The sequence below is a fragment of the Ptiloglossa arizonensis genome, chromosome 1, assembly GCF_051014685.1.
Source record: "Ptiloglossa arizonensis isolate GNS036 chromosome 1, iyPtiAriz1_principal, whole genome shotgun sequence".
In the NCBI taxonomy this organism is placed as follows: domain Eukaryota; kingdom Metazoa; phylum Arthropoda; class Insecta; order Hymenoptera; family Colletidae; genus Ptiloglossa; species Ptiloglossa arizonensis.
The window spans coordinates 20884122-20901261 of record NC_135048.1 but is presented as its reverse complement, the minus strand read 5'-3'; the positions used below and the strand labels follow the sequence as shown (position 1 = coordinate 20901261).

Here is a 17140-nt window from a genome sequence, read left to right as displayed (position 1 = left end):
GAATCTGGACGACACCATCGTGATATACGACTGTTTGTCCAGATTAGACCCGACAAAGGAAACTGTTCTCTCTTCTTGACTCTGTCTTGATTTAAACGAAGCGCCCCGTATTTGCTATAGATTAAACGGGAGCTTCCAGGCACAGGGTATGGCGTCCTTCCTATGCTATCTTCTGCGTTACACTGAAACGCTTTGTATCGCGCATTGCATTCGTAACGCGTTCGCCGGCGAAAAATATCGTTGGAAAAATTCATACGATATTCACGCGCGTGCACGGTACACGATATTTGCGCACTTATTGTTTATTAAATAACTTTACACGGATAATTAACATAGGTACGAGTAGGGATTGTTTTCTTCAAAGGAAACAATAAAAGTTCCGAGTTGAAACGTAGCTGTCGTATTCGCAATTCATTTTGGAGCACGGAAATTATTTTTTTACAATAATCGACCAACGCGTTAAAAATTCGTCCATTGAAGAACGAAATACAAAAGGGACACGTTCAAAAATATTAATTACATTTAAAGTTCATCGTCGCTAGAAAATACGACGAATTTACTGAAATTTATACACAGAAAATTGGAAATAACTTATTCCGCAACATTGAACGGACTCACGGACTTACAATCGCGATCGTGTTCATGTAAATACTTTTCTAACGCAGAAATGTTTATTTTTATTTCATTATTCCTCGGTAACGCATCATTGAGAATCCTTGATGCACGTTTTATCTTTATCAACGCTGTAAGTTAAAACTCGGCGCGTGAAATTTCTCCTTTTTCCATTCCGTGATAAACTTTCTCGTTTCCAAGTTACGTAGGCCAGACACGATTCAAAGAGTTATCGAGCCACCTCTCAAAAATTTATCCCCTTCGTGCTCAACAAGCGATAAGTTGGTAACAGTTACGAGATATTCATCGATAAATGGCTGTACATCATGTTCCAGTATCGGAGTCGTATACGCGGAATCCCTCGAGCGGTATCGATAAAATATAAAATAGTAATGAAGTTAACTATATAATCGTCGAGATTAAGTTGATGGGTGCATGGCGAGCACCTGGAAGGAACAGGGGCGAAGAGAGGAAAGCAGAGGAAGATGATCGAACGAATTCGCTCTTCTTGCAGCCAGCTACTAACCGGCAATAGTGAGAGATTGGGCTCGTAGATGAACGTGTCCGAGCAATCCTTCTCGCAATTCACGTTATACAACAGAGTAATCACCCTCGGTGTTTTTCTCGTCGTCTTGAGTTACCTCGATTTTTTGTTCCTCGCGAGGTTTTCAATCAACCGCGAATTTGCAAAACGAGTCCTGCGCAATCTCCTTTCCAACCTTCTCCCTTTCGCTCATCCCTCTCCCCGTCTCACTCTACTTCTCGGAAGAGAAAGCCTTTTGTCTTTTTTCAACCTTCGGACCGTAATAACGACGTTCGGTAATCAAGCGCGTTCTGATAGACCAGAGAGAGAGAGAAGAAAAAAAAAAGGAAAAAGAAAAATCGCGATTCGTAAAGGCTACGTGGGCGTTCTTACCCGTCCATAGTAGATCTCGAATTATGTAAACGACGAGCACGGAAATTATAGTAGACCATACACCGATTAAATACGTGGACCGTCCGTGATGCAATTTCGATTTCACGAATTCGATCGTTCGGACGCATCGAAGCCAAGAAAATTGATTTTTGTTAGACTGGTTGCGAGTCGAGAACGATTCAATTAAAAATTGCTCCAATTTGAATCTATGGCGATAGTGAATTTCGAAGGGGATGTAGAGTCTTCTGCGTCCGAACTAATAAGGAAATATATAAGATACTCGGATAATAGAACCACTCTTCTAATATTAAATTTCATTCGAATAGAAATAGTAGAGAATTGATAATTTGTTCAAATGTTCGAGGATTCTATGTCTTCGTAGCAGCTGTATCGCGTAAATGATCGTTTATTAGAGTACTTAAATATACATTTGCGGTTTAATTATTGTCAGTTTCGTATCAGATATTTATTCATACTTTGATAAAGAGAAATATTTATTTCTTTGATTGCAGGACGCATCTGTGTAAAGTTAAAATCGAATTTTTAACTTTCAACTAATCGATTTCAATACTGCCCATATGCAGTATACACCTGCACGAAGCGGTCATTATATAAAATATGGCATATATGTGCTGCTTCATCTGTGGTATGCGTTATATGCGGTGGAACGTGTGTATCATTTCATATGGCGTGTGTGTGTTACGAACCATGTATATATGTATAATATTTTATACGGTGTATCTATAATATTGTAGCGTGGAATGTATCGGGTGGTGTGCACGATAAAGGAGAAAGCACAAAGAGCGGAGCGTAACGTAATATCTACTTTGTTCGTAAACTTAAAAAGAAATTCAGCAACCGTTTATTCGTATAGCGCCGAAATCTAGTCCACGAGACTCGCTCGTTCAAAAATAAATGACTCCGTAACGGTCGCGGTGTATCACGGGAAAATGCAACAAGTAACATCCGAGGGAACGAAACAAAAGCGCGCGCTGCATCTGATTCGCGGGCGTCGCTCTACTTCCCCCGATTTTCTTCGAAAAGAAACGTGCAACGTTTACCGGGTAACGCTTTTCGACGTCAAATACGGTTACCTGGTATCTCTAAAAATGCTGTCTGATTGTTCCCTGTTGTAAATCTCACCGGCGTGTTTGCGAATCGCAATTTTAATTCTCCCCTTAGTCCGCTGCTTCGAAAGACCGAGACCAGCCGATCCGCGCGACGCCTGAAACGAGCGTCTCTCGTGGGTGGACCTCGGTCGAGTTCGGCCAGACTCGGCTAGCTTCGGCTCGGCAAGCCTGCGTCGACCTCGGTCGACCCATGGCGGTCGGAGCACACAACTGGTTGTGGCTTTCGCGAGGCAGGTATGTCGTGCGCTCCTTCGTGCGTGCATTCTTGTTACTTCGCGTCATCTGTTTTCCGTTCAACATTTTCGTCGTTCGCTTAACGCGCGGTCCAACGAACGAACGAACGTTGTCGTAGCGTCTCGTTAACGCGTTTCAATCGCAATACACGGGGAGTGCCATTACACGATTGAACGCGATTTTCATGCGACGAACTGTCAAACGATCCGATCGCACGGAAGAGGCTGGAACAATACTATCGAGATATCGCGGCTTATTTTCATCCGGCCGTGAATACCGTACCGGAATAACGTGCTGTCACGTGTGCCTACGCCCGTGAAATCGTCGGCAATTTACGATACCCCGCGGACCATGAATCGAGTTAGAAGACTTTAACGTCGTCCGTAGCGTAACGTAACGCGTGTTTACGGGTGCTAGTACGTAAGACCGGTTAAGCACGTGGTGGACACGATGCTCCTAAAATTGGCAGTGTTGCTGTCCGTCCTCGTGCGGCCAGGTGCAAGTTACTTCAACCTCTTCCTCAGCCAAGCAGAAGTGCGGAAACTAATGGGTAAGCGAAAGTGCACAATTCTTTCACGGTCGCTTTTACGCTTAGTCTAGATCGTTGTGTTTCTCTTGCGTGTCATAGTTTTTGTCAGATTGAAATGTAGTTGCGTGTTCAAATGTTCGAAGAGGGTAATTTTTCTCGTTACGTTCGTATCGTTTGCACGGTCGTAGTTTCTGTCGACACGTCGACCGATACTTTAAATATTATTGAAATTCTTGTAGAGGTCGTGCAGGGTTGTCTTCTCTTCGCACGCAACTGCGTCAAATTGACATTGGAAATAACCTGCATGCGTTTATTTACTCAAACATTAGAGCTGCTGTGCGAAATCTGCATTCCGTTTGACAACTCGAAAATTTTAAGTTAGTATTTCATTCTATTGCGGAACGTTAATCTCCGAGACAGAAACACGTTCTTGGTTTATATACGAACGAAGTTTTAATCTACCGAATGGTATAATTTAATACTGCATATTGGAGTTGGAATACTCTAATAATCATAATTTATCTTTTGATCTAATATCGTTTTATTTTCATTTATTAATTACCAGAAACAACTTTCAAGTTTTGTTTATCACAGAATCCTTCCGTTCGAAGACTAGAAAGACCACTTCACAGTTATTCTATACATGTTTCAGCTTCCGACGATTAAGAACTACTTTCGCGCAGATCTTGTAAAGAAAGAACTTGTTACACGTGCATTGCGAACGAACTCGTACAATTAGCGTGAATATCTTCCACTCGATCAGAAACGTCTTTTTTTATCTGACCATCTTAACGAATTCATCGGTGTGTGACCTCGTTAAAAGTCTAACCACCGATCGAAAGTCCATTAGGGTAGTAGTGCTCAGCATGATAATTGAGTATCGGGCCGGATGAGGAATTGTTCGCGTCAAAGGCTCATAACACAGAGATTCGAACTAGTTAACAAATAATTATCGCGACACGCCATTCATACGGCAAACCCATTACCTTTGAGAACTGATTAAAATTCGATGCAATTTAATGCACAATTATCGACAGGAACGATAAGCAAGTATACCGATAATAGAGAGGGGACCATTGTTCGAATTTAATGTACCAATTCTAGGACGACTTCTGAAAAGTCACTGACTGACAGTTGCTTCGTTTTATTATTAACTTTCGTTAAATGTAATTAAAAATTAGCGAAAAAAGTAAATATTATAATGCATTACCTAACGAATTTGCGGATTATAATCTGCTTCGATAAATGCACAAATTAAATTTTAAATAAGTTTTACTGGTTACTGGTAAATCGGTTATTATTATTATGCAATCATTTGTACGTTTTCTAGTCTATCTTTACTTATATTTATCATAGGTGAAAATATATCAATATTTTTTACAAACAACATTATTTTGTTCTCATACAAGAGTATAATTTCGTTTAATCAATACAATTTAGGGCTAAAACGGGTTTCGAACGACGCCGGAAGTAATTTTAAGGTTAACTTCGATACTTGCTCGTTTGAAGTTTTCGAGTAAAATAGCTTTAACAAACGAAAATTCGTCACGCAGACGTTTTGTACGAAGTCTTTAATTTGGTTTTGTGTTAACGTATCGATACATTGTCGATCTTCTCGCTACCTTAATTATATTCACCTTTCCGGGAACTATTAGTATTTAAGCTTCCTCTTGGAACTCGTTTCACAAAACGTAAACGCAAAAGTTAAAGACACGGTAGACAATAGGAATTACATGTCCGACGAAAAACGATTAGCTTCCATGTATATGCGCGTGGTGGAAGTACTATGGATACCGCTAGCGTCGTCGTATGTTTTCCGTCTTTTGTTATTCGAAACAATTGTAACAATCTGTAGAAAGGAGTCGAAACAAGGTGATTTCTATCGTAGCCCCGAAGACAATCGTTTCGTATATCCTCGAAAACCACCACCGGGACCAAACCGAAGGAAAGTTTATTAGCAAAGTGTAAAATATTGTTTTTTTTTTTTGATGAAAATGAAACACGATTTTTTCATAGAGTACAAACATTTCATCAAATTATATATTCTCCATTTTGGAAAACGAAATGACTTTCGGAACAACCCAATACTTTTCTATTATTTTTCTTTAAATGAAACTTCCCCAGTTCAAAAATTCTTGTACCCAAAATACCTCTTGTATCTCTATCGGTACGAATAATAGAGGTTCGGTTGTACCTTCGTAGCTCAATTGTCCAATCAAGATACGACCGATTGCGCGCGACGCGTTAATCGGAGCGCGGTTCAGCGACCCATTAAAACCACGAAGGGTTTCCGACGACGTTGGTTTCAGACAACCCGACAAATCCGTCGGACGATACGCCTGTTCCATTCTCACGTTCCCGATTTCTTTCTCTCCCCCGTCGCGCCCGTATACACGGCCGGATTTCATTTGTAGTTCGGCTGCTAGTCAGAAATCGTCGTCGACGAAGCTGCCGCGGAGGACTCGGTGTACCGGAAACGGGTAAAAGCCACTCGACGCCGCGAACTTTCCAATATTTCCACTATAACTTCCACGACGGTGGATAATTCGCTCTCGGCTCGTTGATCCGCGAAAAGCGTTCGGCTCGTTGCCTTGCATCGCCGCGTGATGCAAAGGGGCGACGGGAGAGACGGAAAGAGAGAGGGGAAAGGGAGAGAGAGAGAGAAAAAAAGAAAGAAAGAGAGAGAAGAAAGAGATGTGTTGCCACGACACCTGAACCAGCGCGAATCGTCGATTCGCCCTTGCGGGGAACGCGCTCGCGCGTGGGATTGCGCGTTTTCAGGCGCGCACTGTGCGCCTTGTTCCACGGTCGACGACACGCATTTCATATGCATCTGTACGTACAGCCTACCTCCTCCACCACCACACCCCCCTCCCCTCCCCTCTCGGCTAACTTGAGCGTGGCCGCGTCAAGAGGTTCGCGCGAGATCGAATTGTGTTTAGCGCTGAGCCGACGATTCGAATGAAAGGAATCGGATCGCACGTTTCTCTATTTAAAGACGGTGGCAGCGTTAATTGCAGCCCGCGACGGCTGTTTGGAAAATAAGTGTTCGATATCGAGAAAGGGTAACGGAAACGCGATAACAAGCGATCGATAAATACGTCCTACTCGTGACGACGAAATTAAGCCCGCGTACGCTCCGAGAACGTACTTTTTCTTTTTCCCCAAGTTTCACCACCAAGCCTTTTATAGTCGCGGACTGGATGAAGTGTTTGTAGTGGGCCACTCGAGCGAAGCGGCAAGCTCGAACTCGACCAAGCTCCCGTGCAACGGGGAAAGAATAATTAATACTTTTTCGCCCGTGTAAAATAGTATCTCTTAATGATCGTTTCATCGAGTGGCTCGGTCGTTAGGGTTTCTCGCGTAGAATGTATCGATTTATGAACATTGCTGGAAATAATAACGCGAGAGAAATTCGATTTACGAAGAAACAATGTATCCTGGCGACGTTCGATGTTTCGCCGGTTAGAAGTCGCGATTAACACGTCGCACGTTTCATTTGGTGGCGCGTATTGAATATTGATCGAGCCGAGTATCAAAACCGGGGTACGACCGATACGAATGTTTTCTCGGTTTGGTTTTTTTCGAGCAACCGACCCTCCCGTCGAAACTTATTACAACGATCGAATACAAACGGGATGTAATACGTGGTCGTCGAATGGTTCGAATCGGTGAAACTATGTCCGCGTACATCGAGTCGAATCGTAACTTTCGGAAAGGTAGAAAAGTAATCTCGATGCAAATGATACAAAAGCAGTCCTGATGCAAATGCGTCTCGAGTGTTAAGTGTCCCTGGTTCGCGCGGCCCGTTGATTGTTTTCTTACCTGCTCTCTTATCCGCGCGAGTGTGTTTCGTCGCCGTTTCGCGATAACGTAGGACGCGACGACGAAAAAATATTGAACGTGGAGGGAGTTCCTTTAGGATAACAAGGCGCGTCGTAATATACACCGGGATATAATAAAATATTATAACGAGGTCCTTGTTAAGCGAACGCGGCAACGGGGTGCCGGGCCTCTCGGGGCCGGGTTCTAGTTTGTTTAGACACCGAATAATCGATAGTCTTGGTTTTATTTTCCTACAAGGGCTGGGCCCGTTCCCTTGCTCTTTTTCGTTACTTTCTCATTTTGGTCCGAGATGGCCGCCTATAGACCTCCGTAGATAGAGGCCTTGATACCGATTTCGGAGGGTCCCTTGGGTCGCTCTCCATATGGACCCCACGGCTTTTTCGAGCTGCACTCACGCTTCCTGGAAGAAGGAGGTCTCCAATTTCGTTATTTACTATAGGGTTTCCCGTCTTCTCTTACCGGCCATTCCGTGTTAAATCGTGTAAGATCTGACACCATGGTTATCGATTTTTTTTCAAACTAACAAGTGTATTTAGCGACGGTTTAATAAGGCGGGGAAGATAATCCGTGTAGGGTTGGGACTGTTCGGATAATTTAATATTCGAATGCAGCGAATAAACTTCGAATATTTCAATATTCGAACACTTTTACACCTTGTTGCGCCGAATGAGCTGGAAACACGACTGCCAAAAAGAAACCGAAAAGTATTTAAAAAAAGACACTATTCTTCTTTCTCTTTACTAAAATCGATATTTTGTTGCACGAGATATCGTTAATGAAATATTTTAAGCGAAAATATAGTTCGAAAAGAACGATAAACTTGTACCAAAGTATTCGAATAGTATTCTAAATATCTCACGATATTTAATATTTCATCGCACGATTGAATACGAAATACAAGTGAATATTGCTATTCGGTTACTACAGATTACGCATTTATTCGTATCTGATTATTCCTGCATCGAAATACACGAGATTTGGAAGAAGAAAAGAATCCCAGCACGCTGTAAAATTGTCCGCGACTTAGCTCACGTAAAATGTTCGAAACGATCGACAAAATTTCCTTCTTTCCAGAAATCGAGTTTCCCAGACTCAACACGAATCGAATTTTAAACTTATCTTAAGATACGTGTTACGATACCCTACGAGTTGGCTACTACATCGGTATTGTGTAGCGTTCAGCTCGGATAAGATAACTTTGAATTCCATCGGTGCCAAGGCGCATTCCAATTTCTCTAATTTCTCGCTGGTCGAATTGCCAAGTGAATTATGTTCGAGAATCGAGCGCTCGATTGTTGCGGTTGTTCGTACGATCGCCCGTAAAGACGATAGGAACGACGAGATGCTTTGTGTCAATTAAGAAAACTTCTAACGCGCGTCGTGATTAATAATTTATCGCGCGGTGGATGCTGGAGCGCTATCTTTAAGCCGTAGTAACGTTCCCTTTGTTGAGCGCCGTTAATATTTACGTCGAATAATAGTTTTTAACGACACCGACAACGATACGTGCCACGAACCCCACCGTATCTCAGCTGTTCCGTGATTAATTTATTATCCCTTGTAATTAATTGCGATAGTGCAGCAGCTGCGTGGCTAGACACGCGTGGCATTCGACGTTTCTTTCGCTATATTTCCTCGGGTAATTTAGAGACGCCCGTTTATTCTTAGGTATTTAATTTCCTCTTAACAGTTGTTCTAAAAAGACGGATATCCGTGACTGCGAGATCATTTTACCGTTAATCTGATACAGTGGAGTCTCTATTATCCAAATGCCCTACTATGAACGCTCTGGTATTCGGATATCGATCTACAAGGTGTTCGAAAAAAGATTTCAGGATTTGGAGGGTGTACAGTACCGGTTAAACTGATCTCGAGAAAAAAGGGTTCAGTTAGAAACAATTTTTGACTTTAGTAACGACCACGATTTTATTTAGAGACTATTATTCTCGATGTGTAAGACTTTGACATTCGCGTCCCGAATAATTGTACTCGGTCGATATTGCAATTAATAATTATAATTGAATATCATTGAATTATCCAATTCGATAAGTTTTTTCCAAGACGAGTAAAATATACCAAATCGATTCCAAGTTCCGCAAGGTTAACTTTTATTCCTATGTACAACGACTGAATATTTTTTTCCCCCATTTAACTAAATCGTTATTATATACTCTTGTAAGCCTCGAACTCTACTTTTTCAACATCCTGTATTCTTCGAACAGAGCATACGCTCGAGGGGTATTCTGTTTCTTAGCGAATGAGTCTTCTATAACGATGAAAATTAAATCTAATTGTGGCAATTTAGTGCAAAAGTTACTGTGTGCGCATTCACACGTAATAATAGTATAAGAGCGGAAACGTGGAGTGCTAACAACAGAGATAAAACAGGAGATGATTCAAAGGTAAGCTATGAGTGTAACGTACAATTAACAAACATATACATAAATTAAAGAAGACGTAATTACGGACATTAAAATTGTATTTATTAAAAATCTTCGACACCTTCACGGTATTATATAAGGGTGCAACGCGCTGTTCTCTTTTTCTTACATATTTTCCTTGAAAAATGTACAATATATTTCCGTTAGAACGCAAAATTTTCTCCGAATCATTCGAACCTGATTCACGCATTAAAATACGATTTCTCGAACCAGCCACGCCTTATCACTCTCACCCTTGATACAAGATCCTACGATATACTCATCTTTTTAGCTAAATATTTTCGTGTTCAGTCAAGCTTCCTTTTCGTCGTTCAAATTCTAAGTCACCGGAACCCTGGTTATCCTGGCCCCTCGGTCGTCCAATCCTGATTCATGCTCCGAAACAATGCACCCCAAACCGTGCTCTCTTCTATTATATTCACTACTACTCCAAAACCCTTAAGAAACTAAGCACCTCGTACCAAAGAGACATTCAAACTCCGAGTCATTACCACTTTCTTTTCTACATCGATGTTCAATCGGTGTACCGTAATTTCTGTCATTGAATCTCTAAGTAGTATTCTATCGTTCGATCATCGAATCGTTCGAGTACATTTCGCACTATTCGTATCCCGTTATCATAAACGAATCGCGTTTACTGCAACTCGGCTAACTTTATGTACAATCGATACAGACATACGCCGTTATACTTTATATACAATCCTACACGATACTTTAAACATTAAAAAAAAAAAAAAAAAAAAAAAAACAGTTTCGAAGGAGCGAAATATTACGTTACATACTTCGTTCGATCACTGTAACCGTGCAACAACGATGTATTCTAGAATAATACTTTCTAATAACGGGATTAAAATTCCACGTATCGATAATTCGCCGGTTGAACAAATCTCATCTCGTACACGAGGGGGGAACAAGCTCGTTGTAAAATTAATACGTCCAATCAGGAAAACGTCAAACCACGATGATCCACACGAGCAACATCCGTCAAAAGTCCGCGTCAAAACACGAAAGTAATGTGCACTCGGACAATCTCCCGCCCGAGGCGGTGTGTTGCTCGTGTGAGTCCGAGCTCGGGTCCGACCTTAGCTAGTTAGGGCCTGACAGGCCCATCTTGATGTTACTCGAGGAGTGGGGCAGCCTCAAAGGTCCCGCCAGGGCTCCGTGAAAACGTTTATGCACGCACAGTGGCGTAGCGAACGGCGGCTTCGCCGACTGATAAAACATTAGGCTTTCGCCATCCATTTAGCGCGATACTCGCCAACCGGGAATAAAGCTGACGGTGAATCGGTCTACGATTCCCCGTCGCGCGATACATTAAATTTCTCGGAAATTCAACCACGATCGGGGAGTTTCTGGTCTCGACGAAACACGCTGGAGAAAATCGCGCGAATTGATTCGGAGGTGCGAACCAAGGGGGACGCGAGCGCGCAAAAAATGAAAAAAAAAAAAAACAGAAAAAATGATACACGAACGGGCAGAGGTAGAGAAAAATTGCGAGATCGTATCTGTCGATGCAGGGAGTGACAGAGAGCGATGCGTTACGAGGGAAAGGCCTCGAAGAGATTCTCGTGTACGGTTTCACGATGGACCAGCGGGCGGATGCTGCACCGTTGTCCGCATCAATCTTCGACTCCTCGTTAAGATCCGCGCCTTAAGTTTTCGCTGGTGTGCGTCGGCTCGTTTCGTTCGGCTTACGTGCCAGGGACACTCCACGGGATGTGTTGGTCAGACATTTACATAAAGAGCCGTCGGAAGAGACGCTGGGACCCCCGTGGATTTTCTTCCAACGGCAACCGAGGAGACGCTGCCTTTCCTCGACTCTCTTTTATTTATAACGGGCGAAGGAAGAAAATCTTGCTACGAAACTCCGCGAAGTTTCGATACACGACACGTGTAACTTCTCCCGAGAAACGGAGGACGAAGTGACCGTTTGCGTTACCCTGTCGGTTGGCGAGCAACACACCGATCTTTCTCGCGTTCCATCGAAAAGTAAACGAAAACGAAACATCCTTTCTACTCGAAAATGTTTCGTCTTTCTCGCCAAGGTCTCGAACGTTATTCGTTGGTCATCGCTGGATTTCTCGTTAATCTTTTCGTAATTTCGTCCGGTTTGCAATATTCTTGATCAAAAAATTGAGTAAAAGGAAATTCTTTCTAGGCATCGTGAATCGAAAGTATTCGAATTTTTCGCAAGTACTCGAGTGCCGTGAACGAACTTCGAATATTTCAGTAATCGAGTATCCTTGTATTTCGGTATTCGAGTATCGTTATTCGAATGAAAATACAGCTTGGAAGAAAGTGACGGACTTGAAGAGTTTCGTCTATGTTTTGTATCGCATTCTTCGAATGCTACGAATATTCAGATACTCCAGCGTTCGGATTATATTTGTCGAATTACGAAAGCATTCGAATTATGTTCGTTGTATATTTGAATCGTCCAAGTGTTCGAATACAGATAAATTCTTCGAGTAATCCCCAGCCTAACGCGAACTTCTTTTTTACCGAGTTGTTCTTCGAGAGACGATTCATGTTAATCTAAGAAACAGCTAGTAATAAAAGTAGAGAGCATCGTGAATCGAATGAAACTTTAACGAGATTGACTCTTACTTGAATCTCCTATTCCTCCTGAGACTTCGAAGATGTGTACACCATCGGGGTAAAAACGTTACGTACCCTAGTTTACCAAGCCCATTGGGGATTCGTTCTTCCTGTCGAGAGCTATCGGGAAAAAAGAAATACGTTTCAAGGAGTTCTATTTTTGTACGACGTTTTTTCTAAAAGTATGCTCGGCCGTGTTATTATTTTCCTTTTTTTTCCTTTCCATAAACTAGTTGAAATATCAAGAAGGTTAATTCCTTCCTCGTTAGTGTCCAAAGCGAACAATTTTTTTAAAAAATTCGAAAAATAATTCCAACCTACCGGAACGCAAGCCCTTCGTTTCATTTTCATTTAAATGAATCAAGTGGCACCGTTTCGGGCTTCTATTTTCTCTTTTCACCTGCTTTTCCTATGGCCGTTAACGAGAGTATTCATCAATTTCTCGATGTTATCCACCCAAAGAATCTTTTAATCCTCGTTCTTGCGTCTGTTTTGGCTTCCACATAGCGAGTCCTGAGTGACAGGATCTTAACGAGCATCTGCTTCTCGAAGATGAGTCGCCGTTCCTTCTGGATCCTCTGTGAAAAACATCGCGCGCACTTGGAGTACTTACTGGGCCATCCCTTGATTCAATATGAGATCCTGATTCGGATCTTTCGAGAGAATACCTATTCTTTCTTTTCTATATGTATACGTATATCCATAAACACGGCTCGCTCCAATACTAACTATGCGCCCGTGATGGGAGAAAATATTTTTCTGACGTTATAGACTTGGAAGAGTCGGCCCTTACACAGGGTGACTCGGCAAACTAGAACTCGAACTCTTTCGACGGACCATAAACATTTCTTGACAAATGGGTCCCGAAGTGGTACCCGTCCTCACCATTTACGTTGCTACCTAGAACGAACTACCGTGGAAAAGGGATCTCGGAAATACCGACGTTCTGGAAGCCAGGGATAATTTGCCGTTTCGTGACTGCACTTTGGTAAACTCGGCCCGTGTCTCGAAATATCGAGTATAAGACCATTTTCGACGTTGTTTGTTTTGCTCCTCTGAAAATTGGGGATCCCTGACAGGGGAACACGCGAATGTGACTTTGCTTCCGTAGTTCGAATCCTCTGTATTCTACGACCCTCGCCATTATCACAGGGGGAAGAAACATTTCGAAACGAAAACTTGGCAGAGTTTCTTAATATCCGTTAAGAACAGATACTTTTGTCCCTTTATTGAAAAGGAAACTTTAAGTCCAATATTTTAAAACTATCGTATCGTGCATCGTGAGAATGTAAAATCTTTATTTTCAAAAGTATTCAAATATTTTTTTAATTCAGATATCGTTGGTGCGAGAAAATACAAGAGACCCTTTCGATGATCTTCTTTGATATTTGTAAAATATTATCCATGTTTTTAACGACGAATGAAACTTTCCTTCGTACGATATTTTACAATCGATGGCTCTGTTCCGAGTGTATTGAACGAAACCTTACCTGCTCAATTTCTCTTCTGGTGAAACAGAACGTCTTACCTTTGCACCTAATTGCGTTAAAAGCTTACCTGGATAATTTAAGAGTTCAGCGACATACGAAACTTTTCTTCGCACAATCTTCCATTGCGCATAGAACGAAGATAGTCACGCTGCTGTGTAAATTACTGCGCAAATGAGAGCCTGCCGATTAACATCTTCATTAGAGCTCGAGCCTTCGATGGTTCGTCAGCAGAGTAAAGTTTTCATCCGGGTGAAAGTTTCGAACGAATAGAAAATGTAAAATGTACGACTGATTTTAATCGAATTGAATTCGTTGGAATGAAACGCAACAACGATCTTAAGGGTGCCAGATGTCGATGTCAGTTTTGAGGGCTGTCTCCATATTTTTCCTTTTGGTTTTTCTTTCTAGTCGAGTTCCAAGTCCAGAGTCACGAAGACCACACGACACCGTCGTCGTTCACATCAAGGCACATCACTGTATACTCGTTTCTTCGTACTTTGTATTCTTATACGTACAAAAACTATACTACCGAATACGCGAGATCCCTGCATATTATAATAAACTAGACATTATAATCTGAACTTTACAACAGAATCGTTCCTCGTGTTCGACCGGCGGTGTGCGTGCAGCTTGCTCGATTATTACGTACACGAGCGAACAGTTCGGTGAGAAATCTTGGTCGCTGGATTCTACCGAACAGTTTCGTCGATGGGAAAAATCGATAGCGCGCGCTACGAGCCCAACACAAATAGAGCGAGACAAGTGGCGCACACGAGCACGAATGGGTTTTTGCGTTTCAAGTGGCCTGTCTTGTTCTTTGTCATCTTCCTGACAGCAGATGGAATTCCGAACTTGTCTCTCGAATTATCGTGGCATCGGCGCCAGGTTAAGGAACACGTGGTGAGAGACCCGTTTAAAAATTCGAAGCCTTCGGGACCATAGATATGCCGTCTCATCCGGGGTCCTCGAGTGCCCCGCAGCGGGGGATGCACTGCCTTTTTCTCGACGGTGTCCTTCGTTCTCCTCGGCGTGGTTCATCCTTGTAGAGGAATTCTCATCCCCTGGTAGCCTCTGGTGATAAATCGCACGCGACGAACCCTCCGTACACTGCCAGTGGGACTCCCCGACGGAAGATTGATCTCTCCGGAGACATCGAGAGAGAGCAGTCCTAGGTTGACGTGGAACGCAAGTACTCGTAGGTCAGTTCTTTTCCTGGTATTCAGGACGTATACCCGCGACGGACGTGAGCTCGAGCAGCCAGAAGAAGAGTCGACGGTTTTATTATTTCGTCGACGGATTGGTAGTTGTTATTTCACGGGCCATGTTCGTCCGTACGACGTATGGTTACGTGGCCGGGTTTGCGACGAAAGCTTTGCTACGTTTACCACCTCGAGGATTGGCTCTCGTACGCGCGACAGATTTACGACGCGAGATTTCCTTTTCTATTGTGAAATATTCAAGGTAAACAACAATAATGTTGCGGCGAAACGAACAATTTTGTAGTTTTATTTATAGAGAAGTTTTCGAGATAACTCGTCCCAAAAAAATACCTAGAAACGTTTTAGATCACAAAATTTCTCCGGAAATGACCACCCGGGGTTGAGAACGTTTTCGAAATGTTTGACCATATTTATTTTTAAAATATTCACACAAATACGAATATTGAAATTAAAAAGGAATTTCTAATTCTTCTCGAGGCGCGGTGAAACGTTGTCGCGTTCGAATTTTATCGCGTATTCGTCTTTTCGTCCGTTAACATTTATACACACGGGTAAGCACTTATGCAAATGAGACAACGAGACGCACAATATCGCTTGATAATCGTGTAAAGTGTTCTTACGCTCGCGATCTCGCCCCGAGAAATAAATCTATGGTCGGCTTTCATAGAAGTTGGCTACCGTAACGCATAAATTATTCTTACAGTACACTGAAAATTGTTATGCAGAAATTCTACTTTCACGTATTCTCGGTGAATAAATTTACCGCGTTAATATTTGCCAAACAATTGCGGATACTTTTCAATCGTTACAAAGAAAGTACCGAACAATACGAATAGGAATATAAACGCAAACAACTTCCTAACGGTGTTCAGAATAAATCATGTAAATTATTGGGTTGTTCGGAAAGTCATTTCCTTTTTTTTTTATGAAAGATGAAACACGATTTTTATTAAAGTGTATAAACATATCATTAAATCATATATTCTCCATTTTGGAGAACGAAATTACTTTTCGAACGACCCGATACACAATACTTAAAATAAACGCTAAAGGAACAAACGCTGTTAAAAATTCGATATCGTCGATATCGACGTGTAGAATTTGAAGATTTTCGCGACTCACGGTATTGGAAATCGTTTGTTCCCGTACTTTCCAGAGCCTCCGCCGGTAGTACTCGAAACTGGATCGTCCGATCCCATGGGCAACGTTAAATGCGCCGGATCAGTCGCACTTACATTCTAAGAGAGATTCTTATTGAAGCCAGCGGCTCAAAGGAATTTTTTTCTTACATAATTCCGAAATGAAAGGACCGGTCGTGCGACGTGGCGAAGCTGACAGCTTGAAGGATTAAACCCGAGAGGGAGGAAGACGGTTTGCAACGGATCCGAGAGGATCAGGATGGCCGGTTCTTTGGAGCCGACTTCCTAGCGAATCCTTCTTAACGAGCGCTGTCGATCGTGGAGCACGAACGCGCTACGAACGAAAGGACACGCTCGATCCAACGTCACGATAAATTCAGTCGTCGTGTAATCCTCTTCGCGTCCGAGTCCTGATTGCTAGCGCGGTGCCATATGTCCCCTCCGCAGTGGCGACAACGTCTCAATCAGCCCACCCATCTGTTAGTCTTCGTACGGTAGGCTTTTACTATCGCCACCACGCGATACGGCCTGGCCATACCTCGCAATCGCATATTCGAGGGTGCAGCCCAGGAACAATATTATTTTAGCTCCCGATCCCAGAATCACGTCCCCTGCCCCGTCCAAGCTTTGCTTTGCTTCCCGCTTTGCTGTCCCTCCACCCTCGATAAATAAACGAGGCCCAGGTTACCTATAACGCCGGAGTACCGTCGCTACTTTTCGTACCGGCACAATGAACCAGATTCAAGCACAGATTGGACAGGAACGTATTTTGCACCGGCACGCGAAGACACAATACCGACCGCCATTGCGAAAAGATCGCGGTGCATAATTTTTATACCCTGACCGAACTTTCTTTTACGTCGCTGGCGAAGAGAGATTCGAGCAATGGATCGGGTTAATGAATGTTTCCATTCCGCGAACGCACATCGACGGTGTTTAGTTACTGTATTGTTAACGACGCAATGAACGTTGATCTTGGCAATTT

The 17140-nt window shown here is 42.7% G+C and overlaps 1 protein-coding gene across 1 annotated transcript in view; it reads left to right on the top strand.

The window, feature by feature from the left end:
• The first annotated feature begins 2883 nt into the window (after positions 1–2883).
• The window catches only part of Dnt (tyrosine-protein kinase Dnt), a 39416-nt gene continuing 25159 nt past the window's right edge, over positions 2884–17140 (top strand). Inside the window, exon 1 of the mRNA XM_076327994.1 lies at positions 2884–3442. Within this exon, the coding sequence (XP_076184109.1) occupies positions 3343–3442 (100 nt within the window). The 5' untranslated portion in view covers positions 2884–3342. The remainder of the gene's footprint in view (positions 3443–17140) is intronic.